Source organism: Gadus macrocephalus, chromosome 15, assembly GCF_031168955.1.
Source record: "Gadus macrocephalus chromosome 15, ASM3116895v1".
Classification (NCBI taxonomy): domain Eukaryota; kingdom Metazoa; phylum Chordata; class Actinopteri; order Gadiformes; family Gadidae; genus Gadus; species Gadus macrocephalus.
This window is the reverse complement of record NC_082396.1, coordinates 18,729,878-18,757,519: the sequence shown is the minus strand read 5'-3', so window position 1 is coordinate 18,757,519 and position 27,642 is coordinate 18,729,878. Positions and strand designations below refer to the sequence as shown.

Genomic DNA, 27,642 nt, shown 5'->3' with positions numbered 1-27,642 from the left:
TTATTCAAAATAAAATAATAACAGGCAGCAGCAAACCAACACCCCGGAACGTGACCGTTGGTCCAGGAAGCCCGCGCGCCCGGTTGGCTCGCTACTTCCGGTGAGGCTGGAAGTGTAAACGCAGGCGCAGAGGAAGAGTGGGAGGCCAGTCTCCGCTACCGCTACCGCGAGATGCGACGTTATTGCTGAGCAACCGGCAGACAGAGCGCGAGCTGACTGACGCACGCACGGGGCTCACTGGGCCGGGCACAGCGGCGCGCGCACGGCCATTGGGATACAGGCTGGAGGAGAAGACAGATAGATAGAGGAGCGGAGAGGACCGCTTTAAGAGGCTCCGGAGCGAGAGACCGAGGAGAAAAGAGGGTGAGAAGACAGGACAGAGAAGCAGAGAGGACAGATTTAAGAGCCTCCATAACAAGGGACCGAGGAGAAGACAGGATAGAGGAGCAGAGAGGACAGGATAGAGGAGCAGAGAGGACAGGATAGAGGAGCAGAGAGGACAGGACGGAGGAGCAGAGAGGACCGCTTTAAGAGCCTCCATAACAAGGGACCGAGGAGGAAACGGGTGAGCTAAGTCGCAGGCTGTCTTATAACCCACAATAAAAACCCGCCTGGGCCTCGTCTAACGTTACGGTTATTACACAGTGTTTACCATGGGGATAACTTCATACCCGTCTTATTAGGGACGTTTTCCTGTTCTCCGCCCGTTAAATGTGTTAAATGTTGAGATGATACATGCATGGCCCCACCATAATCACGGGCCTGCCTGTAATCTTTTATTTCACCCATTATACGTGGAATGCATAGGTTTTTTGATTTGTAGGTCAATGTAGTATTAAAGCAAATAGGAAATAGTCTGCCACCCATCTGGCTGCTCCACTCAGAGGCTGCTGCTGCTGCACGCTTGGTCGTGCGCGGCATGACTAGCCCATCATCTTTGTGAACGGGGACTTGACTCCTTTCAAATGGTTGACTTAGTGTATTTTCCTTGGTTATTGATCGTTCCTACCGTCCTTCATCGTAACATGGTGTGCATCGAGCCGGTTCACATTGTGGATGCAGGAGGCGTGATGCTGAGCACAAACGCCGGTCAGGGGACGCGGTGTGCGGACGATCTCGTATCAAACCTTAAACATGTTAATGCATGTGGTTGCAGACACATTTGGATGTTGTTTGTGAAGGTTAACCCAAATTTTTTCCCTCACCTCGATTCGCGATCCGTTGTGGAATCGATGCCGGAGCCCCGTGTGTGTTTGAGTGGTCTTTGTTTTCTCTGTAGCGTGCGCCCCATCCGCTCTTTGTTTTGGGTTGTATACTGCTATCAGCTTAGCACCTTTTACAACTTTCAAAACGGATCAAGCATGTTGGTGAAAGAAAGCCAGGTGGATTATTAAGCTTGCAATACAACTGGTCACGAACAAAGGTTATTCTTAGATACTTGTCATTTCGAGCATATCATTAATACATAAGAGTAGCCTACTAGGCTAGCCTGTCAAATACATGGAATTTTCCTGTTTGGTTCAGCTTGTCTATCGTTAATTGCATTATTATTGCCCAAAATATGATTTGAAACGGAAATTCATATTAGATATAAGATGATAATAATAGAATACATTTCAAATGTCAGTAAGTCACACCTTATAAACATGTGATTTATAAATACCATGGAGAATATTTCTCATCTCAGTGTACCCTTCCTAACCTACACAGTGGTATGTCTTAAAGGTAACCAATGATAGAGTTTATAACCGTTTATAACAATAGGTGTAGGCCTATAACACATTGAGGTGCAGAAGCTGTTCCAGCTTGCAGGTAGACAACCAGAACATCCTGTTTTTAGGTAATCTTTTTCTCTTGCATTGCATTTGCAAAGATCTTTCAGTATAATTTAAGTAGCAGACAAGTGTGTCTGCAACAATGGAGACATACAAAGATCTGAAACTAATATCATAGTCTGTCTATCTGTTATACACATTTCCTTCTTCATGGTACTATTTGACATTAATGCCACAGCTGGTGGCTACTATGCCGGGTATATTAAAAGGGATGTGTGCTTATGTAGCTCTCTGGTCTGCTGGTTGGTGTGGACCGCAGGTTGTCCGGCCTGACTGTTGGCCATTGTGTTATAGGAAGTTTAGGAAGTGACTTAACCCTACTTACTGCTCAGGCCCTGCTACTTGGGACCAAATGGGTATTCTGCTGTATTCTACTCTACTATATTATGTTGTGTTGAGTTATATTATATCCTAGTTTATTCTATTTTATTATATTCTATGCAGGCCAGTGTTGTTGTGGCAGGGACTCTGTAGTTAAAAATAGACAGAGTAGTGGCTGCCTCACTTCTGGCACCCGAGCTGAGACATTAAAAGCATGTGTATCACTTCACACTCTTCTAAAGTGAGAGTGATTTCACTCTGGGTAACATTTCAATATAGATTTGATCACTTTCCACTTGTAATGGAACATCATGGGTGTGTCTGCGAAACCCTTCGCTGCACGCCACGCACACACAGTGGATGTCTCAAATAATAACACCACCAATAACCCTCACATCTGTTTTCCTGGGTGCAACACATCATCCGTCTACCTCATAGTATTTTCCAAGGGTTTATTTTTCAATGCACATCCAGGATGCGCAAAATACATCCAGGAATACTGAATCCATCACTGTTTTAATGTGAAAGCACATACTTCTCTTGGCATGGGCTAGTGTCATTATGGATTTCGACATGAGAGTGCTCATTGTTTTTATCTAATATTGAGACTAGATATTATTGTTTGGAAAGGTAGATGCCGAAGAACTCTTTCCGGGGTCGGCTGTTATTATTAGGAGCCATGAGTCATGGTCATTGTATGTTAATTTTAAATCATTCTATTTAAAGAGAAGGATCTGCCCTACCAACTAATTTGACTGTATATCTTCTGCAACTTTATCGGCAGCCAATGAGGCAGACAGCATTGTGGGTCACATGATCGTTTCAACTGTGTTCTTTTTCCATCCCCTCCCCTTCTTTCTTCCAATAACATTGAACCTTTTACTTCTGCTATGATTTAATGTCATGCATCCCACTTTGAGGAATATGCTTGACATTAGCCAAGACTGATTGAAACCATTGGTGCAATATGTAGGTCTTTAGGTCACGGGAATCATGAGGTCATTGAGCATGGGGTGGGCCCGTATCTTCAGACCTGGGGCTGGGTCGCTTGGTAAACAGTCGAGCTGAGAAAGGAGGTTTTTTTTCTGTCTAAAGAGTTAGCATGTCTGTGTGTGATCATGTGATGCCTCTGGAGGCCTTTCAGCACCATATGGTCTTTTCTTTCTGAGTGTTGACATGTATGCGTGAATATGTGTGTACACAACGCTTTTGTTGCACACTTTTAGCCACACATCACGGCAGCCATGCTGTTCCTGTACACCACATGTGATGTGATTGTAGTGTTATGGGGTTGTAGGAATTTTGTAGTCTCACAAATCAGTCTTTAGATCAGTAATCAATTTCTGATGGCAAATGAGCTGATATCTCGGTAAACATGGTTCTGCTACAAAATAGTAGGGCTGTTTGATCCTAAATCAGTAATTTTGCTGTGATTCCATGATAACATAGAATGAGAACTCCCTATTTCATTGAATGCCGAGATAAGACTAAAAGCCGGTAGGTTGTATGCATGATATCTCCCCTTGAGAAAACCCTGAGCCCTCCATCTGTTGTTATTTGACAGAGGTTCAGAGAGAAAACAATGGGCTGTGAATGACTTCTGCCCCCCTGTCTGGAAGCAGACAGAAGAGAGAGGAGAGTAATTTTGGACCAGAGTCTGCCTTATCAGTCTGTCTCTCAATCTGCCTGTCTTTCTCTCAATCTGTCCGTCTGTCTGTCCGCCGTGGGGCCCCCATGGGTGTCTGAGTCTCTCGTCTGCTCTCTTCATGTTCTCAGCAGCCCTGAGGATCTGTACTGCATTGTGTTTCCAAACAGCCCCCAGAGGCCAGCCATTCCTTCATGCTAAATTGGACACATGCAGGGAGAACAATGTTGGTACAACGTTTAAACTGAACTACCCCTCTCCTTTTGTGTGAAAGAGTCAAGCTGTGTAAACCAAGGTGCCGTAGATAGAATAGAAATGGCATAGCCATCCCTCTGTTCAGTGAGTCAAATGCTTTGTGAGAATGACTGCGCCTGTAGGAGACAATTTCGATTTCATCGCCCTAATTGGTTCGGGGAATCCATCTGGCCTGTCAATCACAGGTGTGTGAAATGTAACACCTCTCGATGGCGGAGAAACACATAGAGGGAGGGGACTTTCTTGGTTGTTAAGTTTGAAAATCCTGATTCTCTCTATTCAACTCTTGATTTTCTCTTTCTAACCCTAACCCTAATTAACACAACAACATATACAACGGGCCTATCAGGTAATACACCACTTGAATTTGGAGGCTTTAAAAGAGGATGAAGCTGTGTGTGCATAAGTAAAACAGGTTGAGTGATATGAAAGGCGGGCCTTGTCTTACTGGACAATACAGTATATCACATGATGTAATAGCCTCCAACATGTTGACTCTCTCCAATTCCTTACAACACCTTCCAGTCAGTAACAACACCCGCTCGCCAGTAACATACAAGCATACAAACTGTACACGTACTTACTTTTTGTCTATTTTGTTCTGATATGCTCACCTTACACATTCATTATCAACACGTGTTCCTTGGGAATGGATGTGGAGATTCAATGATCGTTTGTACTTTTACGGCTTCACAATAGAGCGATTTTGTTGAACACATGTGTATTTTCTCCTTCACTTTGAATAACCTGTAATTTAAAAGCTGCTGCTGTATTAAAGGAGGCAGATAGCCAAGTGTTTGTAATTTACTTTATGGGCTGTGTAGGGCTAACATTTTCCTGAGGTTGGGATTCTTTCTAGTAGCAAACTTCCTGTAATTTAGCTTTGTATGCTAGATTGTCTGTCATAAATTGTCTGTGGAAAATAAGTTAGCTGATGGTATGAGTAGAAGCCAACAGACACCACAAGTCTGCCTGTCCAGTCACCATTCTCTCTCTCTCTCTCTCTCTCTCTCTCTCTCTCTCTCTCTCTCTCTCTCTCTCTCTCTCTCTCTCTCTCTCTCTCTCTCTCTCTCTCTCTCTCTCTCTCTCAGGACAATGTTGTGATGTTGTGACAATAGTGTTGGTTTTTGGATGCCAGAGTAGGGGAAGACAAGACAGTTATTTTAGTGTATTATCTGGAAATGACCCACACACACACAAACACACAAAGACACGCACACAATGAACAGCCACGTGTCAAAGTGGGAAAAATATTAGGTTGAAATGGACCATGACCTCATTTCCTGTCCGCTTCCAGAGGAGGGCTGATATTGGCTTGTTCAAGGAGGAGGGAAGGGATTTGAATGTTTGAAATGAGCAAACTGCTTACAGGGCAGTTTTATGGGAGGCAAGAACCTTGTGAGTCATCTAATTGGAATTAGCCGAAGCTGTTCAATCTGATTATTCAGCACCGGCTCACATGATCATTTTGTCCATTATATAAAACAACTGCAACAAGAAAACAAAAGGATTTAGTTTTTCATATAAATGTGGAAATACTGATCAAATTTCTGGAATATGTTCCTCTTTTTCAGTCTATCATGTGTTTCCCATTTATTTCATTTCATGAGTCAGTGTCCTGTGTCTTACTGGATTGTGCTCATAGTATAATATTCACCCGATTAAAATTCAAAAATGACTGAATGAATTCCAAACTATTCATGCCTGCTGTGTCCCACACAGGAAACTTTGTATACTTCTTCTCTGTCCATCTCCCTCTCTCTCCCTCTCTCTCTTCCTTTCCCTCTCTGTCTCTCCCTTTCTCTCCCTGTCTCGCTTGCCATCCTCTTTGCACAAAGCTCTCAGTCATTTTAGTGTGTGTGTGTGTGTGTGTGTGTGTGTGTGTGTGTGTGTGTGTGTGTGTGTGTGTGTGTGTGTGTGTGTGTGTGTGTGTGTGTGTGTGTGTGTGTGTGTCTCTCTGTGCATGTGTGTGTGTGTGTGTGTGTGTGAATGAGTTTCAGCAGTGGTTCTTCAGAATTTGCATCCAAGAGCCATGAAGTCATTATTTCTCCTTTCAACCCAACAGGGAAGTTGCAGCATGGCAAAAAGAAACTAGCTCGAAGTATAGCTCTTGTCGTGTCAATAAACTTCTTGGCCATTGATTGCCAATTATACTGTGCGAGTATACTTTCTCATGCCAACGTAGGGTTAGGGCAGACATAACCTATACATGCATTGCCTCTTCAATTAATTACTGAAGATGTGAAGTGTTGAACTCAAACAACTTTTGGTCTGCCATCCTGACCAGTATTACCAGTACAATATGACAGACCCTTTTCAAAGAGGCGTCGTCGAGGACAACACAGCTGTCACTCATAACACAAACCTGGTACCTGATGCCCTGGTACATAAAAGGAGCAGACCCATAATTTGTGTTATTCACAACCCAAGTGGTAGTCCCAAGATGGACCACGATGTGAAAATGGTCCATTCTGAATACTATTAATCTCAATGAAGTAATACTAGCACTATTAATATGAATGGATATCAGCCAATTCAGTGAGTTCCCTATAAATAAATGGTGTCCTATCATGCATCACTATGTATCCACTGATACAGGATCTGAGCATTTGGTTTTAAGCTGTACTTCTGAACCCTCATTTACTCAAACATACAGTTTGATAAAACCAGCAGGCAGCAGCACATGTGTAGCCCTGTAAAGTGGGAGTTAATGCTGACTTAAGGTAAAATACAAGCCCCGTCAACATCCCCCATCTGTGAATTATATCCTGCATGTATGAAAGTGGGGGAACCTTTTAATGACAAACCACAAACACACACACGGGCTGCAGGCTGGCAGCCAGCACACCCAGCCCTCCACCCCCTCCTCTCGACCACACTGGGTCTAACCTTGCATTCTGCGGCAGACATGCAGTGGTTAATGAGCCTGCTCATGATGACAGCTCCCGGATAAGGGAGGCAGGAGGAACCACCAGGCAATAATTGTTGGTGCCGATGGCTGGTAAACCGTTAGGTAACTGCCCTGACGGGGCCTTCAACTCCTCTCAAAAGGAGAATGCTATGAATACATTTGTAATGACGCAAAAGCAATAGCCTCAACTCAATTCATCTTTAATGTTATTATTTCATATTTGACAAAATTAAAATTTGCCTGAAAAAGATAGCCAAAAAGCATACATTACTGTGCACCTCATTGCTTGAAAGTTTAATTTGAATGTTGCTTGCTTGCAAAGCCTTTATAGATTCTTACTAGAGCTAATGATGAAACAGCTGAAGAGTTGTTGTGTGCAGTGCATGGTCTCATTCGAATTGGCTGAAGGCAAGTGGAAATCAGAGGTGAGCACTTGATTAGACCTCATTAAACCTTTCCCTCTGAGATTATGGGATGGACACACTTTGCCCGTATGAGGTCAAGGGGCAAAGGCTTAGCTCAATACTCTTTAATTCCCACTCTGATGGATTCAACTTGGCGTTGTGTGTGACAGAGTCCCTGCGCTTTTAAGGGACTTCCTTCAACTATAAACATTAAGGTTTCTTTGATGCACAATCTCAGTATTTGAAGGTTAGGAAATAACCTAGATTTCGGACATGGGAACAAACTGTGAAATCAAGGTTTATACCTAAGAGGGTAATTTGTCAGACCTTACCGGTTAGGGACGCCGCATCATGTGGACTTGTGACAAACAGAACCATAGAACAGAAGCCATCCAGCCATCGCCATTAGAGTCCGACCAAACTGGATTTGAAGGGCCGATACCGATATTATGGAGGAAAAATATCGATGCATCGACCGATATTCAAAATATATATATATGAGCCGTTATTCTGTATATTCTTGAGTCCTGGTCGGAGCAGCTCTTTGGGCTTTGCTGCTTACCCTCAAGCAAGACTTCACGCCACAGCAACATCGCATTCAAATCATGGGCTAAAGGAACCAATTAACTCTACGGGACGAGCTGCTGACCTTCACACCATGATGTGACTTAGTGTTGGGAGTGTTTATTGGGATGTGCTCAGTTAAAGCATAGACATTGAACACTGCAGTAGAGAACATATAAAGAAGTAATTACATTATGGCATTAATAAATTGACAACATTACTAAAGTATTTATTTATATCGGCAAACATACGCCGATACGATACATCTATGATAGGCCGATGAAATTGCCCAACTGATATATCGGTCGTTCTCAAATAACATTTGTTTGGGATAAACATTAGTGTGGACAAAGTGAGCAAGCATGTTGAAGTTGTATAAGAGTTGTGTTGAAGAGATCAACTAGCTGGGTAATTAGCTCTGATGGCCTGGACAACACAGGAAATTTTTTAAACTTTTCAGGCAGCGACGTATCCGTCATCCAATCAGATCGTATATGTCGGGCTTGGCTGACGTATGCCAAAGACTACTCCCCCATCCGTCAGCCACGCCTTCCGTCATCCGTTGCCGGACGGTGCAGTGGGTAGTTATCGATAAGGCCTTTTGGTTGGTTCCGGTTTCCGACCGACCCTGTCAATTTATGTGCGACCCAAATTATTTTATGAGCTTTAAAAAAAAAAAAAAAAAAAAGTTTTTTTTTTTTTTTTTTATGCAAACTATAATCACGTTTTGGTACAGCACCTCTTCATTCTGTACAAGGATGAGCGAATTTTATCGTTTTTAAATGAAAACAACCTACCTATCATTCGCTGCCGCTGGAAAAAATAAAATAAATCCCCTACCTACCCATGACCTCAACTGACAACCAACAGGAACCAAACTTTTTATTTTTTTAGCCCTAAGGCGTGAAACCTGGGTGAGGTTACACACGGCCCCGTCCTCGCCAGATTCAGCAATTTTTTCTAGAAGAAACTGGCATCGCTGAAATTCGCTGCAGCACAGGGACTCTGTGTTAGTGTCTATAGGCGAACAGAGCGGTACGCTCCGGCTCCTCGTCCCCGGCAACAGGCAAGGCGTGGTCAGCTGCAGCCGCAGCAGCCTCCTCCTCCATTTGTGTCAATTCTTCCTGGCTGTATTCTGGCTCGTACAAATAGCCCCGAATGGCCGAATCCAACAATAGATTTTCAAAATCCACTTCGGCTGTTTCACATCGCAAATTTGTTCCCTAGCTAAGTGGTGAAGAAACATGGGGAACATTGTGTTTACATCTCGTACGCAAGCTCCTGCCCCCCCTCATTCCTTATTGGTGGGCAAATTTGCGGAACCAGTGGTTTGTAGTTCTCGGCCCTTCTAGCAGGCAAGCATAGTTCTCCCGAGATTACGTCTAAGAAAATTTGATCAGGAAAGCTGGGCCAAGAGAAGACTGGGTTAGACTGATGGAAAAAAGTCTAACCCAAAGTCTAACCCAGTCAAAAAAAAATCGCTATTTGTATTACAATAACGATTTTATGATGACAAAACGTCGGTTCTGAATCTATGAAGTATCCCTAATCTGGCCAATATATACATTTTCCAGTTTTACTTCCAAGGTTTTCCTTTTGTATTTCATCTATTAATTTAGGAGGCACCTTCATCCAAAAGACACTTATACTTGAGGTCAGGTTAGGTCATACTGGAGATCTCTTTCACTACCAAAATGGTAGCTTGCGAAGGATTGGGGCCCAATGTTGAGGTTGGATTTCTCTTTTCTGCGCTCAGGAAATTTGAGAAAAAGCTGAGAGTGGCTGAGATTTGACCTCATTTTCCAGAACATCTGAAGGAGGAGAAGGATGGGGGAGGGGTCGAGAGAGGGGAGTGGAGGAGGAGGAGGTGGGGAAATAAATGTCTCGCTGAGGAGCTGGGCCAACATTCCTACATCACTTCCTGCTTCTGCATCTGGCAATGATCGTGGCGGGTAGAAACAGAGAGAGAGCAAGAAAAAGAGGATGTAGTGGCCAGCGCGCATGTAGCATGTAGCCTAGCATACATTCCAGGGTACAGACCAGCGAAGGATATCACAGTAAAAGACAGCCAACACAAGTTGGCTCTCTCGACCAACCGCAGAACGAACCAAGACAACGAGGCAAGGACAACAAAGCTTGTGTTCTGTGAACCCTCTCTCTCTGTCTACTCTTTATCCCTCTGCTCCTCCAGTCTGCGTCTGGCTGCTCCCTTTTCTCCTCCATCAACGGTTTCCATACTCATGTCATCAAGTGCTCAAGTCGTACTTTCACGTCTTTCATTTTTTTTTTCTCTTGTTGTCCTGGTGACTTGAATGAGTCCTCCTTGTCTCTGTACTAATGTTTCTGTCTGCTGTTCTGTTGTTTTGCAGGATGGACTAGTGCTTCTGGGCTGTCAGCGCTCTGACTACAAGGATCAGAGGTCAGTGGTTTACAACATCTACATTTACATTTAGGGGATTTTCTGACGCTTTTATCCCAAGCGACTTACAACCATTCATTCACACACCGACGGAGAAGTCAACCCCACAGGGCAACAGCCAGCTCATCGGGAGCAGTCAGGGTGAGGTGTCTTGCTCAGGGACACCTCGACACTCAGCTAGGAGGAGCCGGGGATTGAACTAGCAAACTAGCAACCTTCCGGTTACCAGTCAAGCCACTCTACCTCATGAGCTGCTGCCTCCCTACTCCCTACCCATTTCCTACATGTTAACAACACGTAGGAAATGTCATATCTTGGATTTCATGCATGTAAATATCATTTCAGAGGAAGAAAACGTGACCCTCCTCAATACAGTGTGATGAGTATTCTCATCGCTGTACACAATTAATAAACTGTATGATGGGATTGTTTTTCGTGGTATCAATAATTAATCTATCAAAGTTGCACAAAATCAGTACTATATCTATCCAATCTTAAATTGATTGTTATTTGAACGAAGCAGTTTATCCGATCCCTTGAAACAACTTGAGCCCCAGACATCATGATTTTGGGGCAGGGAGGGGGGCACGTCTCCCCGTCTGTAATGGATCCTACGGCAATAATGACCTTATTTCATTATACTCAAACAAAACACTGTCACCACCCAGTAATCCTGACCTTATCTTCATCATACATGTGTGTGTGTGTGCGTGTGCGTGTGCGTGTGCGTGTGCGTGAGAGTAGCTTTATGCCCCAGACAGCAGCAGGGATGAGTGTGACCTCCTGGTTCCTGGTGAGCAGTGGGGGGACGCGCCACCGCCTCCCCCGGGAAATGATCTTCGTCGGCCGCGACGATTGTGAGCTCATGCTGCAGGTGAGGAAGATAACATGGATGCTAGAATCACGTAGGAATAGCGATTCTTATCTTCTTTTTTTCGCACCATCTTTCCCCGTCTTCGTTAAATGCGAATGGATCACCTTCTCTCACATGAGAGAAGCAGCTCGCGGATTTCTCTGTCTTCCCAGTTAGTTATCGCTGCGTAGTCTCTGTTGTAGAGACAGCGCAGCAACACCTCTACCCAAGTCCCACCCCTGGAACCGCAAAGTCGCATTTACATCAAAATGAAACCGCCAATATGTGTAGGGTCCGAGAGGGTAAATTGGGGTGCGAACTCAAGCCGGTTTATTACCTCGGTCAGAGACAGGCATAAGACGGGCATGTTTGGCAGTGTAAAAACATTTTATGATTCAGAATCAATTCGTTTTGTGTGTTTACGTTGTTGCAATCAGTTGATCAGTAGTTCACATTTAAAACCAACATCATCTCATACGCACTTTACTCTGTTTTCATGCCACAGTTTGGCCCACCGCCAGACCTAGCACACAGTGGAATGGAGTAGATCCAGACATTAGCACCCATACGTCCTGAATCGTCAATCCATTAAAAAATTGAAAACGAGAATCTATTTAGATTAAATTTGACCACAAGAATCCCAATAAATAGAATTGGGAATTACTGAAAAATTTCACACCCCTAGTTCACACACTTAGACGCACACACACACACACACACACACACACACACACACACACACACACACACACACACACACACACATATACACACACACACACACACACACACACACACACACACACACACACACACACACACACACACACACACACACACACACACACACACACACACACACACACACACACACACACATAAACAGACACACGACCAGATGTAAACACCTAAACACACACACACACACACACACATGCACAATCCCATCCAAGAAATACCCAGCCCGTATTACGGGTGTGCCAGTGTGTGCAAGTACTACAAGAATGAGGGATGGCACACCCTAGTGTCATGGTTCTAATGTTTGCTTAGCCATGATGTTGAGGTACCTCAGCGGTAACATCGCACGCACACTGACGTCGCAAAAGCAGGTAGCCAATAAAATGTAAGGAAAGGCCCCTCATGCGCAACGGATCTCAGTTGACCTGAGAGCAAGTTTGTGATGGCTAACTGATATTTTTTAAGAAAGACGGTTGGAAGGATAAGTGTGAAAGGATATATGGTTGCCATTAGAGTCCCTAATAGTCATTATTGTTGGGCCTAGTTATTAATTCAGGCTACCTTAATTCATCGTGCTATGTCAGGTGCATTGTTTTGAATTAGTTATTGCCTTTCAAGGCTGCCCTGTCATATTTGTTGGATCAAATGTCATTAAATGAATTGACCATGGCTTCAGAGCCTTTGGATCCCTGTGCCTGACAGAGGTGGGTCTGATGGGCTCGTGGGGAAGCATCAAGCAAGAACCCCTGCAGGAAGGGTTATGCTCTTCATACAACAGGGTTTATTTGCAATATGCCTCACAAAACGTCCTTCTATCTCAGCTTCAGCTTCTGGCTCGTCCAGGTTTCATGAGGCTCAGTTAAAAGTTTCTTTCTGGCTACGCTAGTGGGGTGTACATAACGTCATCACATGGATTTGTTAAGTGTGTCATGATATAAATAGCATGCAGTAGTCGCTGATGGATGTCATTTAGAAGGCCTTCACATCGTAGCTTGTTAACACACTCAGTGGATGTTTCAACATGTCTGACCGGAACGTAAATGGATCCATTAAACTAACCACCATTATACAATATATTAAATATTATCTATTGATCTTATAGTAACTTGCTGAGTGTCTCATAATTATTTCACGCACAATGGTAAACCCCGGTTAGAATATTGTATTATTATTGAATAATGAATACTATGACTAATAAGTGGATACTTAGTATGATACACTGCTGAACTGACCTTACCACCTCAACCCTCAGTGTTCTGAGACTCAACTGGCTGTGCTTGTATTGGTCTGCTGTGTTTGGGGGGGGGGTTGGGTGTTTGTGTGCGTGTGCCACAGCCCTATCATATGCTATTAATAGAAAGGGGGACAGATACCTTGTGTTTTTGATCCCCGTATGTAGCTCTCTCTCTATACTGTACCATACTGTTCACTGTTAGTACTATAGAGTGGGATTCCATCCAGAGTAACATAGTTTAAATCATTTTAACGCTAACTTAAATGTGACTTATAAGGAATTGCAGTAGCAGAAAAAAAAATGTAAAGCTTTTTTGTGCACAAATAAGAATCAATCTAGACTTAAAAACCTTTTTGAAATTTGTGTATGTATTTGTGAACACTAAATAGATATAGTGCTATCTTTGTCTATAGTTTTAAAATATTCTTAGTTATTAGCTATGATTATAAGATTCTCAAAATATCATTCATAATATGTCTTGATGTTCTGAAACACGATGAAGGCAAAATAAATATCTTCTATGCCCTGTGTACACATAAACATAACCGCTGTTGTTTAAGTGGCCTCAGGTGCAGCTTCAAACGATGAGTAATATGGACATTTACTGAAGCATGTGGATTTCTAAAGATTTGCTTTACCTCTTGTGTGTCTGTACCGAGGGCTTAGTGGGGTGTGTGTGTGTGTGTGTGTGTGTGTGTGTGTGTGTGTGTGTGTGTGTGTGTGTGTGTGTGTGTGTGTGTGTGTGTGTGTGTGTGTGTGTGTGTGTGTGTGTGTGTGTGTGTGTGTGTGTGTGTGTGTGTGTGTGTGTGTGTGTGTGTTTGCTCGTTTGTTTGACTATCATCCAATGAAAGATTTTGAAAAATCTTCCAAAATGAGGATATTAATCAGGTGAGATGTATCATGGTGTGTGTGTGTGTGTGTGTGTGTGTGTGTGTGTGTGTGTGTGTGTGTGTGTGTGTGTGTGTGTGTGTGTGTGTGTGTGTGTGTGTGTGTGTGTGTGTGTGTGTGTGTGTGTGTGTGTGTGCGTGCGTGTGTGTGTATGTTCTATTTCAAGACTAGGTACTGACTGTAGTTAGGTGAAATTAAAACAGACCTAATTTGCTGTCGTCCATGTTTTAACCAGCCATGGTAACATCAAAGAGCTTGCAATAAATAACACGTGCACACACACACACACACACACACACACACACACACACACACACACACACACACACACACACACACACACACACACACACACACACACACACACACACAGCCATTACAGTAAACAGTTAACATTAGGCTGCATGGTTTTGCTTTTTCTACAAAAAATCTTCTGTCTCTTCCATGTCTGGCTAATGGGAGGATAACTAGCTCAAGGGTATTTGGTCTTTTCTCATGTGTGTGGGTGTGTGAATGTGTGTATGTACGTGTGCACAAAGTCTGTGTTTGTGTGTGTGCGTGTGTGCGTGCGTGCGTGCGTGCGTGCGTGCGTGCGTGTGTGTGTCCCCTAAGCTGGGTGAATCAAACTGTAATTGTCATTTCTTTTGACGTCCTCTCTTCCTTCCTGCTCGTTGTCATGCTGAATCATAAAGTTAATCCACCCAATTGTTCTGCACTGATCTAAAAAGTCCTGATGTTGGCATGATATTATATTTGGAGAGTCTAGATATGAGACAAAGCCCAAATCATTATTTTGTTGTTGGTGGACCTACCTGACTGTATTCATTATACTTTATATATATATACACCCACACTACAAACAACGACACAGCCCCGACTTCACAAATTGTAGTTAAAAGGATACTGTACATGTGTTAAAAATCGCAAAGTAGATCCAAACGTATTTTTATATTATTTGTAACTGAACAGCACAGCACTTTCCTTTCTTTTGACGAAGCTGTTCCACGAGTGCACTTTCAAAGTATCTTAAAACATTCAATGCCCATTTTGTGGTGCAGACCTGTGATCATATTTGCTTACATGGTCATTACACGTGGACAGAAATAAAGAGGAGAACATTCCGCTTGTTTTGCTCTTCGCTCAAATCGCTAGATACTCTGGGGCCCTCTGGTTCAGAGGGCCAGGAACCTGGGGACCAGATAACCACCAGAACCAAACAACGCTCCACACATACCAGGGGAGCAGGAATCCCATCCATGTGTTATCGTCTTATCTGAGCCCCTGTGCCCCCTGCCTCCCTCAAGGAGTCTGGGGGTCTGAGATTGAATGGAGAGCTTGAGGGTCTTGCATCTGGAGAGAGACGGAATCAATACTCTCTATACCCTTTGTGTGTGTGTGTGTGTGTGTGTGTGTGTGTGTGTGTGTGTGTGTGTGTGTGTGTGTGTGTGTGTGTGTGTGTGTGTGTGTGTGTGTGTGTGTGTGTGTGGGTGCGTGTGCGTGTTTGTTGTTCACATGAATTTGAAGAGAAAACGTGTTTGTATTGGATGGACTTATCTCGGTTTTTAGTATCTACTAAATATTAAATGTTCATATCTTCCTGGAAAATTGTAAAGGATAAGTAAGTTGATAACCCACATAGCATGACATTGGAGGATGATGATTATGCAGTACATTGCAACTCACTGGCATGGACACAGTCCACACAGATTGAATCCCATACCAACACACGTCTTGAATTGCTAAACAGGCTTCAGGTTATGAAGGTCAAACATGGGTTGGTATCTCAATTCTGCATAGCAGCAATACAGTAAGCAGACAGACACCCTAGAAAGTGGAGATAAGGAGAAGAAAGGGAATGCTATGTTAGGGTCTTAAGTATTTGAAGTGCACCAGGAGTGAGTAGATAATTCAGAGAATCTCAAACGTTTAGCCATCATTTCAGTGCCACATTTTAATTATCAATGAATGTACTGTGTATATTAGTGTAGCTACAAAGAGTTTGTATCAAAGACAGAAGCACATGGGAGAAGCTCCTGAGCTGGCTATGAACAACATTTGGTCAAACAGTGTTTTAATACATTCCCCATTTCATAGTTAACGTGGGGTACATTTTTATTAATAATGTAAAGTTATTCTAATACGACTACATCATACATCTTCATATTTATTAAGAAACAATCAAGCAAAAAGTGTTGTCTAACTGGCTGGTTGAAGTGTCATTTAAAAAAATTATAATAATAATCTCTGTGTTATTCTGACGTTTGACGTGTGTGTGTTTCCCTTGCAGTCTCGCAGTGTGGACAAGCAGCATGCAGTCATCAACTACGAGGCAGGCACAGACGAACACAAGGTCAAGGACCTGGGCAGCCTGAACGGGGTGAGTGCCGGTAGACAGAAGACAAGGGGAGCCGTTATTAGAGACCGGAGAGGGAGAAGTTTGAGTTGGAAAACACAGAGGTGATAGAATACAAAGAAGTGGAGAGACATTGCACTTGAACAGGATGGGAGTGCAAAGAGAGAGAGAGAGAAATATCTTTTATCTGAGCTAGCAGACAGCTGGTGGTTAATTGAAATGAGGGTGGAGGTTAACTTGTGTATCCGGTGGTCAATAACTCTTGTGCTGATCAATGTGTGTGTTAATGAAGATCTGTGTCGCCGCTAGGGTCAGCCAGATAGAAGTCAGCCAAATCCAAATTCAATCTGAACAAAGCACTCCTGCTTGATTGAGATCCAGGCTGAGATCAATTTATAGTATTTTAACATGGCCTGATGCACCGCAGCTGATAACAACAAACAATTCACAACCTCTGTGGACAACACTTTGTCATGTTCCTACAAAGGTCCACAAGACTTGCCTAAAAGTGACATGTAAAACCCCTCCAAAACTTTATTTTGTGGCTGTTGTCTGTATGGAGCTCCGCAGGGAGCTGGAGGATGTTGATGTTCGGCATGAGTTAGTAGTACTTCTGGACGACGTCATGGAGCATTGATACCATGCTGACTCACAAACATTTCTCAGTTATTCCTTTCACCTCACAGACTCACGAAAAAACTTCTTTAATTTCTTCATTGTTCTTTTCTGAAGAATACGATATAACGTATCCGTGCAGTTCTGATTAAATCCATTTATTTAATACAGTGGTATATGGTTAGTCCCTGGTCTAATCCATTAGATAATACGAGTGGCGTATGGTTAGTCCCTGGTATAATCCATTAGATAATACCAGCGGTATATTTGTAGTCCTTGGTAAATCCATTAGATAATACCATTGGTATATGCGTAGTCCATTAGAGGTTAGTTAGGCCAGCAGTCTATGGTTAGTCCCTGGTATATTCCAAGGGACAGAGGCAGAGCAGGATGAGGCCACACTGTCAAAGCCACGAGGCGTGGGTCATGTGTTGCACATCAGTGTAACTGATTACTGCTCCTTCAGTCACAGCAGCCCACTAAGCCCTGAAGACACATGGAGAATGTGTCCACGCTAGCCTCCTGCTCCCGGTCTCAGACAGGAAGCCAGCTCCGGAGCCACTTCCTGTTGCGGTCAATGTTTTTCATGCGCCCTGATTCAGTTTCTTCTTATCCTGCTGTGGTGGTGGTGGTGGGGTCAGTGGCGGTTGGGAAGGAAGCTGACTCAGCCTACATAGCTGAACAGAATTTAGCTGGGGAGTGAAGCAACATGTCAGGGTAAAAATAGTGACACAAAGTACTGAGCTGTGTGTGTGTGTGTGGGGGGGGGGGTTGTTTGCGTGTGTGGTCGTGTGCATTTGTTTGTGTGCATGTGTGTTTGAACTCTCATTGTATTGTCAAGCAAGAGGAAGGTACATGTTTTATGATGTTATTGAAAACGTCATTACGTTTGTTTTAGGATCTTGGGGGAACCTGAAAACAGGGCTAGCACATAGATACATCATGGGATATTTTGTGTGCAATACTGTGCCATATTGAGAGGACTCCGGAGATTTGTAGTACTGTTCAATCATAAATCCACACACATTTTCTCTTCTCGCATGACAAATGCTGGCAGTTTCAACCACTACAATGTCTCCCCAGTCATTGGGTTGTGGTGTTGCGATGTACGAGCCCTACAGCGGAGGTGGGAGAGGAGAGTCAGAGATGCCGCAGAGAGAGAGAGAGAGAGGGAGAGGGAAGGAGGGGAGGGATGAAAGGAATAGAGAAATAGAGAAAGAAAGATGTTATTTTTCACTTAATAACCTATCATCCTTTCCTAAACCTTTTCAACAAATTTACTAACTAATCTTACTTTGCTCTGCTATGAATCTTAGATGAATAATTGGCAGCTCAAAAGTATTTTATTTCTATCTATCCTTTATCCACGGTTAAAGTGAGACTACATACCCACATAGTGAGTACAAGTAGAAATGTGTTTATTTCCCATATACAGTTCTCACTTTCTGTATTGCAGTTGGGTCTAATGTAGTAGGATGGTCACATGAGGAAATGTAAGATAAATCATTCTCCTGTCCCCTGAAAATAGTGTACTCTGGATACCGATGAGTAATACGACAGTGTGTGTGTGTTTGTTTGTGTGCAGACGTTTGTGAACGACGTGCGTATCCAGGAGCAGATGTATATCACCCTGAAGCTGGAGGACAAGCTACGGTTCGGCTATGATATCCTTTCTCTACGCATCTGGACCATTAGACACTAGTCCTTCATAGGGCTGGGAATCACAGGGTACCTCACGATACCCACGATACCGATAATATCGCCATACAGCGATTCTGCAATAATTAATATATTTTTAGACAATCCTATAACGATACATCACGATATATATCTAACGATGAATGACTGTGAAAAAGTAAAGTGGTGGGTTTAGGACTTTATCCGCGATCAAAACTTTTCAGTTACTCGTCTTTGGTTAGTTAACTTCAGTTCAAGTTTCCTTATTGCCTTATAATAGCTATTAAAATATCGATATTTCCTGTCTAACTCTTCAGGTATAAAGCATGAAAATGCAAAATAAATTCTTAAAAAATTGAAAAATATTAAATCTCTATTTGGCGCCAGCATATCGATTCTCGTATCGTATGAAGAGCGACGATATATCGCTGTAATCCTTTATCATCAAATGTCTCCCATATGAACTCAACACTGATGCAGAGAAGTTAGTATTTTCACACTCTTGCGTTCTTTAATAGAGGCTGCATCCATCCTTGTTCCACTTCGGTATTCATGTCTTTTGTCTACATTATTCACCACTTTACATTCTGAATACCAGAATTTTGTGTTTAATAAACTAGAAAACATTAATATTTTATTTCAACATGTCTGCATGTTTGTATTGATGTGTTTATTGTTGTGTTAATCATGCCAGTTGTTGCTCTGTCCTTGACCGACATGTGTTTCACATACCAACCTCTTCACAGTCGTGAGAGGAGAACTCACTGTGCCTGAGGAGGCTCTCAAGGTACATACACACACGCACGCAAGCACACACACACACACACACACACACACACACACACACACACACACACACACACACACACACACCCAACGCGGGCGACACATGGACACAAATACACGCACATGCAAATCCTTTACATGTTTGTTTAGATCAACCCCAGAGGACCCTCCATAGAGACCGCCCACAATACATAAACACATGCTGTGCAATAATGTACTGTTAATATGTACATGCCTCTCTACAATGTAATACCTCTTAAATACTTTTAATGCTGCTTCCAATTATTTTTCTATTTAACTCGATTTACTAAAATATATTTATTTTCTCCTTGTTATTATATTTCCCCTCTCTCTCTCTCTCTCTCTCTCTCTCTCTCTCTCTCTCTCTCTCTCTCTCTGTCCCATAGCATGAGAAGTTCACCAGTGGTCTGCAGATTAGCAAGAAGCCACCCAATCCAGAACCCACCCCCCCTATCACCACCAACCCCCACAGTACCAGCACCCCCATTGCCAAAACCAAGTCTCCCAGCAGGACCCCATCCAAACCGGCCAAGACTCCGGGGGGAGGGAGCCTTCGGCAAGGGGAGAGCAGGCCAGCCGAGGGGGTCCCCTCAACAACGGAGTCTGGGGGGAGACCCTCAGACAGCCTCAAAGGAGAGGAGAAGATGACTGGTGAGTGAGCGACAGAGAGAGAAAGAGAAAGAGGGGATAGGATCATTAGAGTGGCAGCCTGTTGAAATAGCACAATAATACATTTCCTGGTAACACTTTATAATAAGGTGCCTTAATAAATAGCAAACTAGTCATTACCTAACCCTTTAATATTTGTTAATTGTTACTAAAATATCTATTTGGCACAAGTTAATAGTTTTTTCATCATTAATTAAATATTAGTTGTTTGTATAACCCTAACCCAACCCTAACACACAACCCTAACCCTAACGCCCCGTGCCCACTACCTCCGTCAGTTGACCGTTGCCCATTGACTTTGAATGGGGACGGACGCGCAATGCATTGTGGATCCGTCCGTTCAGTTGGAGCGTTCGCCACCGTCAGAAAGTTGAAAAATGTTAAACTTTTTCGGCAGCGACGGTTCCGTCATCCAATCAGATCGCGTATGCAAATTTAAGCACTGTGACGCGACTCGGGCTCTGACGATACTGGAAAGCGGGAAAGCGGGTCATCTTGCCTCGCAACAAGCAGGAAGAAGCGGGAAGAACCCGGCGAAGCGATTTGATTGGCTGACGGATGCCTCTGCAAAGACTACTCCCCCATCCGTCAGCCACGCCTTCCCACGTCCGTTGACTGACGGTGCAGTGGGCACGAGGCGTAACACACGGCCCTAACCCTAACACACGGCCCTAACCCTAACTCTACCCAGCGACGCTCTGTGGTCAGTGAAAATAACTATTAACTTGTGCCAAATAGATATTTTAGTAGCAATTAACAAATATTAACAAAGGGTTAGGTAATGACTAATTAGTTATTTATTATGGGACCTTATTATAAAGTGTTACCAATTTCCTTTTTACACACTATATGATGTCATCCCAACCCTTATTCCGACAGATTTTTTACTTGTGCAGGGATGCGTTTCAACACTCACTCGATCTACAGTGAAATTAGTGAGGTCCCCCCCAACTGGCTGCTGCTTTTATAACCCCCCTTATCAACTATCAAAAGTCCCGGTTCATTTTGAAATGATTTCTGGGTAAAAGTGATGGCACCGGCGGTGTTTAAGAGCTTCAGACTTTGATCCTGACCCAGCACTAGATTAAAGAGCTGTAAAAGCCCAAACACAAAGACACCCTTGTTACCAGAGAAAACGGTCCAGAGCACAAAGAACCCTCTCCTCCTGAGAGACTAGTGGTCACAGCAGATAGGTCCGGTGACGGATGACTTGATGTCTTATAACTTCAACGAGTCACATGCTTGCCATGAAAGCTATGGCCAATTCATGTTCCACTGTCATTTTTAATCCCAACCCCCCCCCCCCCCCGCTTCTCTCTTTAAACAAAGTGTCAGTAGCTCAGAAGGTAGAGCCTGGAGCTGGATATGTGCTGGTTCAATCCCCCGCTTCCCTTGACCAAAGTAAACACGTGTCGTAGCGCAGTGCACCCGACTCCCAGCTGTGACCCAGGTGTAGCTTGCTCAGTCAACACCACTCCGGTGGTGCTATGAATGTGTTTGAATGAGTTAAAATTAGATAAATTCCAGAAAATGCATTTGGCAGAGAGCCGCCATACATAAGGCAGGCAGACATATTCTCAGACATTATGTCCACAGGCCATACTGGGCTTCGGCCAATAACAAGTGTTACTAAGCAGAGTCCTGTGGGCCTGACATCTCAGGAAGATGAGGGTTCAAGTGTTCTTGATGCTTGATTCACCGCACCAATCGCCCAGGGCTTATGGTTTCCCCCTGATGGATGACATCATGGGGTGGGGGGGTTTCTGGGTTAGGCCCCAGATGTTCAACAGAGTCACATGACTGGCCACTTCTGTTTGCACAGCTCAGGAAGCAGAGTACACCAGCAGCAGTGTCAGGGTCCATATGTCACCCACTGGCAGATGTCTGCCCATAAGCTGACCAGAACTCACTCATCTGACACATCTGTTTAATCTGATATGTCACGCTACTGAATTAATTGACCAATGTGTGTGTGTGCATGTACAAATACATTGTATAGACACACATACACACGCACACACACATACACACACGTGTTTTCTTGTGCAGTTCAACAATATGCATTTCGAATGTATACAAAGAGAGAGATTGTGTTATTTGAATCATAAAGTTCTGTATAGTATATATATGGTACATATATATACATATATATAGAAAAAAGTTATCTGAATGTTATTGTGGAAGCACAAATCTATGTGTGGAGGTTAAATCATTGCTTTAACAAGCCATTATTGGTTCAATACATCACATCAGGTGATGGTGTGGTACAGAGGTCATTGGGTTACGTTATGTTTTGCTGTGTGTGGAATGTACTGTATGCTGAAGGCCAACTCGGTTTGACAAGAGGACAGCAAAGAGAGACTTCTGTCTGCCAAGGTTTAATCTGATATGATGATTCGTCTCTCTTCCACAAACGTGAGATTGAGGGCCAAATGGAAAGTCCCATTAAGTTGTGTGTGTGTTTGATGTTTTGGGCAAATAGGGAGGGAAAGAGACAGAAGGGAGTGGAAAGAAAATAGAAAGGACTTTATCTACCAGATTTTTGTTAGGAGTATTTGTGTTTGTGTGTGTGTGTGTGTGTGTGTGTGTGTGTGTGTGTGTGTGTGTGTGTGTGTGTGTGTGTGTGTGTGTGTATCATACACACACACACACACACACTGTTCACATGCACCATTTTTGTAGCAATTCATTTTGTAATCAAATATTTGCTGACACAGATAAATGAAACATGCATTTGTCCCAAAGGTAAATGCATTTCATGTGTGTGTTTTTTTTCTCTCTGCGTGTGTGTGCGTGTGTGTGTGTGTGTGTGTGTGTGTGTGTGTGTATGTGTGCGTGTGTGTGTGTGTGTGTGTGTGTGTGTGTGTGTGTGTGTGTGTGTGTGTGTGTATGTGTGCGTGTGTGTATGTGTGTGTGTTTCTGCCTTCAGCTGACATGGCGGCGCTCCACCGCGGCACGCCCTTGTACGGTCAGCCGTCCTGGTGGGGGGACGGGGATGCAGACGACGAGAACTCGTTCAAACAGGAAACCAAGAGCATCAGCAGGAAACCGGAGGGCTGCGGCTCAGGTAGGAACTGCCCCTTGGTGGAGCTAGACCCCGCCCACTATCAACATCTGAAGGCCTCTCACCAACTTCTAGGAGGCAGGGTTTTATAGTTGATATATTCCTTAGATGCCAACGCTCTCAGACTTTGCATGTTGAATCTGATCATCCGCGCAGCTCCCAAAGCTACCAACACAGCTGAACACACCGTACAGATTTGTTTCCGAACTCTTCTGAGTCTCCCCAAACGTTTCAGATGGCCAACGGTTGGGCCACTGTGTTACACGCTTTACACAAGGCCCTTTAACCAATCAAAGTTAGGGGGGGTGGAGCCGGAATGTTTGATTGAGCTACATGGTTACCGAAAACGGCCAATAACAATTAACCTGGAACATGGACTACAAAATGTACTCCATGTTCCTTGTATCCTACCTTTTTTTTTTCTTTGTGAATTTTTACTCAATCCATAGCATTACTATATCACCCATGAAATTCTTGTATAAAATAAGTTGTGAGTCAGGGCTTAGTGTTCATGTTCACTCTCCCGTGGTCAATGTTAATCAGGCTCTAACGATGCTGGAATTCTCTTAATTTGCTGGTTTTAAATCAATATGTTTATAGTGTATCTTGGCTGCTTTTCAAACAAAGCCTGCCAAATCTACGTTTTTTTTCCCATGACATAGTACCAGCTCAACTCAGCTCTACTCGCTTTTGATATCAGGTACATTTTCCACTGCAGATAGTACCTGCCAATAGTACCGCCTAAATGTCAAGGTCGTCATAGCGTTGCGACACACATTGGAACAGCAAAAGGGAATCAAAGGAAGGTTGTTCTTCATGCGAATAGCCATTGCAGATTGCCCAAAAGAAGAAGAAATTGCAGAAGCCGTCATAGCTTAGCTTTTAGAAAAAGCTCTGGTTTATGCAAGACGTCTCGATTTGCGCGATGGTGACGCAGTGATGATTCTACTGACGATTCTCTCAGACCAATCCATAGTCTTCAGTGTTTTCACGGCACCTTTCGGTATCGTCCTCAGCTAGCTGGTAAACTTGACGGAGGTGATAACAAACTAAGGATACCAGGTACTATCAACAACTTTTTCAAGCTGGAAAAACTAAATAAAGCCAAGTGAAGTAGTGTCGATTTAGCCAGCACCACGACGTGGAAAAGAGCCATGAGAGATTAGACATCACTTTGGGCTCTGGTCACTTGGGATGGGCTTTGCAATTAGATAATGATTAGTGAAAGATCGGAAATTTAATTGACTAGTGGAAAAATTAATCACTATATTAACGCATCAACAGTCTTAATTGTAACCTGCCAGCTGTATCCTGCATACATTTCTACAACAAGCAGTTGGGAGAGAATACTTACGTATTATTAGTGTTAAGTCTTAGACTTTTATTCATTCTTTGGATCTATTTTCTATGTTTAAATCACGTCTTTATCTCCTCCGACCGTTGTGTTTGAGGTCCCATCTGGATCTCATCCAGTATTTTCATACACGTTTTGGAACAAAGCCAACTGACCAGGTGCGGGCAGCCAGGGTTTACACCAGGTGTAGGGAGATGGAAGCCAATTCCATTTGACCCCTACACACACACACACACACACACACACACACATGCACGCACATGTACACACACACACACACACATGCACACACACACACACATACACACATAAACCCATATACACATACACACATACACATGCACACCACACTCACACTCACACGTACACACACATACATATACCAACAAGCAGTTCAGTAATTACTATTGCATCTAGCATCATATATTTACTCATACTTTTAGTGTGGAGAATTTGTGTCAATTACTCATTTGTATGCATAGAGGCATGCATGGTTAGGTATTTGTGTATGTGTCTGTGTGTTTGTGTCTGCTTCTATATGTGTGCATGTTTATGTGTGTATCTTTTATTGATGCATGTCGTTGTATGTCTAAGGGCACAGAGGTTTTTAATTTGTGTGTGTGTGTGTGTGTGTGTGTGTGTGTGTGTGTGTGTGTGTGTGTGTGTGTGTGTGTGTGTGTGTGTGTGTGTGTGTGTGTGTGTGTGTGTGTGTGTGTGTGTGTGAGATGTTTCCATGCTATACAACCCCCCCTGAGAGAGGGACAGGGCTACTCTGGGCCTGTCAATCATGGGGGCGATCTGGGGGTTCATCCAGATACAACCAATAGACAGAAGAACCCACCTCCAAATCTATTGTCACATCTAGATGGAGAGAGTCTGCAGTGCCATATGTCGCTTATCAACCGAATTTCCATAAGAAGCTAATTAGAAGTAACCATTGTGTAGCGGTTGAATTGTTAAGATGAGGTTGTTGTTGGATAGCTCTTTCTGGAACATTTGGTTTTCAAACAAAAAACAGAATAATTGCCCCAATACATGCACGATAAACATAGGAAGGTTGTAGGTGTTCTACGTCGATGGTAGCTCAAAGAAGAATTTAGGTATTAAAATAATCACTAAGAATCATTGAGCTGATGTTACGACCATAGACACACACGCACGCACACACAGACCAGACACACAAAGTTGATGGAAAGATGGCCGAACAGGGAACAAGAGGGAGCTGAACAGTTCTCGTTCCAATGTAATCTTGCTTGGCTTATGATAGAAATGTGAGCTTGATCTTTTTAATCCTGTAAACACCTGTCTATCCGGCGTGGCCTGGTTCAATCTGGCATGGTGTGAGTTGAGATCTCAGGTTATTTTATTTATTATCAGATTTGACTAACATGGTATATTGATCCCTGATGTAGCATTGAATAAGCATGAATTTTGGTTTAAAAAATAAAAAGTAGCTTCTTATGTAGTTTACTACTTTTGCCACATTTTTGTATCTTAGCTTGCTGCGTTTCTCTGGGGGGTAGCGTCAGTGTAGTGAAGCTTAATTTAACCAGGAGTAACTGGGAGCATAGCTCACTACACTTTGAAAGTAGCTTGCCCAACACCGTGAATAATACAAAAAAGGGAAGTTGGAAGTTCTGCACAGACTGGGTCATTTTAAACCCTGCCAACTCCCTAAGTGCTCGGGTGAATTTCTGGAAGAGGGAGAGCAGAGGGCATTGGGTCTTGTCAAAACATTGGCTACAGAATATGTATGAACTTAGCGATGTTGGATTTACTGCCAGAAACACGGCAGCCTAGCAGGGACTTTATTTAGGTTACACAGACCTCAAGAAGTAATGTAATCAGTGTTCTCCATTTTAGAGGGCCAATGTCCTCTAAAGCCACTCTGACAAATTACAAAGGTAGCCGGGGGTGTCGAGGGAGGGTGAGGGGCCCTGGGATGTGGTGGGAGACCATTGTGTTTCAGAGAGAGCCTGCTTGTGTGTGTGTGTTTGAGTGTGTGTGTGTGTGTCTTTGTTTGCATGTGTAGATCCATAGGGTTTAAGATGGGTTTGGTTGTGTTTTTGTGTTTTGTGTTTGTTGTGTTTCCTTGAATGAGTGTGTTGTGTTTCCTTGAATGTGTGTGTGTGTGTGTGTGTGTGTGTGTGTGTGTGTATATAAAGTAAGGCTCTCTCCTCCCTAGTGAATTGACTGTGTGTGTTGTAGGAGCCCCCTACTACCCCCCCCCCCCCCCCCCCCCCCCCCCCCTCCCTGGGTATTGTCATGAGGGCTGATTGGGTTACGCCATTGCAAACCCCCCCTCTCTCGCTGACACACTGATACCCTTATTCTAAACTATTAAGCTTCCCCTCAGACTCCACACCGGTGCTCTCACCAGTTAACCTCCGTGGTGGAACTGGTTTAGGTGGTTGCTTTTATTTACGTTTGTGTTGTGAAGTGAGATCCAGTCAAATCTCTCCTTGGACTATTTAAAGTGTGCTTGTGTATCAGGGGCTCTTTGGAGGCATCATGCTCCACCACTAGACTTAGCATGCTGTTGCCGTGTTGTTAGATCACAGTCGAGGCGACCGGTAAGTTGCTAAACAAATTGCTTTTGCACAGAATGATTTATTACCGTTATTACTGTTAGTGAAAATACAGAATCTATCTATTTATCTATCTATCTGTCTATCAGTCTATCTTTCTGTCTGTCTGTATCTGTCTGTCTCTCCGTCTGTCTGTCTGTCTGTCTGTCTGTTGTTCTATCTATATTCAACACTTGTCTCTACAATCTATTAGAGCAGGTCTCATGTGTACATCAGAGTATGCATACATGTATGCATATACAACCTCATCAGCCTGCGTATGAAGCTAATAACGGCTAATGAAAGTCTCTCATGTTCTCCTCTATCTGAGACCAGGTGTCACATCTGTCCTTACTACATAGCAGCTTAAGCAGGAACAAGCTTAGGTTGGTGGAAGATGAATCCATAAGGTAGTTTAATCACCTCTCTTATGCAGACAGTGTTGAGAGAGAGATTAATTTATGACATT

General features: G+C 43.4%; 1 protein-coding gene across 7 annotated transcripts in view; it reads left to right on the top strand.

Annotated features, from left to right (window-relative positions):
• Positions 1-116: 116 nt before the first annotated feature.
• Positions 117-27,642, top strand: part of cep170aa (centrosomal protein 170Aa) — a 51,006-nt gene continuing 23,480 nt past the window's right edge. For 3 of the 7 annotated variants that reach the window (XM_060072730.1, XM_060072727.1, XM_060072728.1), the window contains exons 1-8: positions 118-565; positions 10,305-10,354; positions 11,099-11,228; positions 16,355-16,444; positions 18,621-18,702; positions 19,444-19,499; positions 19,906-20,170; positions 23,118-23,255. In XM_060072730.1, coding sequence (XP_059928713.1) covers positions 11,103-11,228; positions 16,355-16,444; positions 18,621-18,702; positions 19,444-19,499; positions 19,906-20,170; positions 23,118-23,255 — 757 coding nt within the window. In that variant the 5' untranslated portion in view covers positions 118-565; positions 10,305-10,354; positions 11,099-11,102. Of the gene's footprint in view, positions 566-9,817; positions 10,056-10,304; positions 10,355-11,098; positions 11,229-16,354; positions 16,445-18,620; positions 18,703-19,443; positions 19,500-19,905; positions 20,171-23,117; positions 23,256-27,642 lie in introns of those variants that run through there. The other 4 variants (XM_060072726.1, XM_060072724.1, XM_060072729.1 and 1 more) reach the window with 3 other exon arrangements.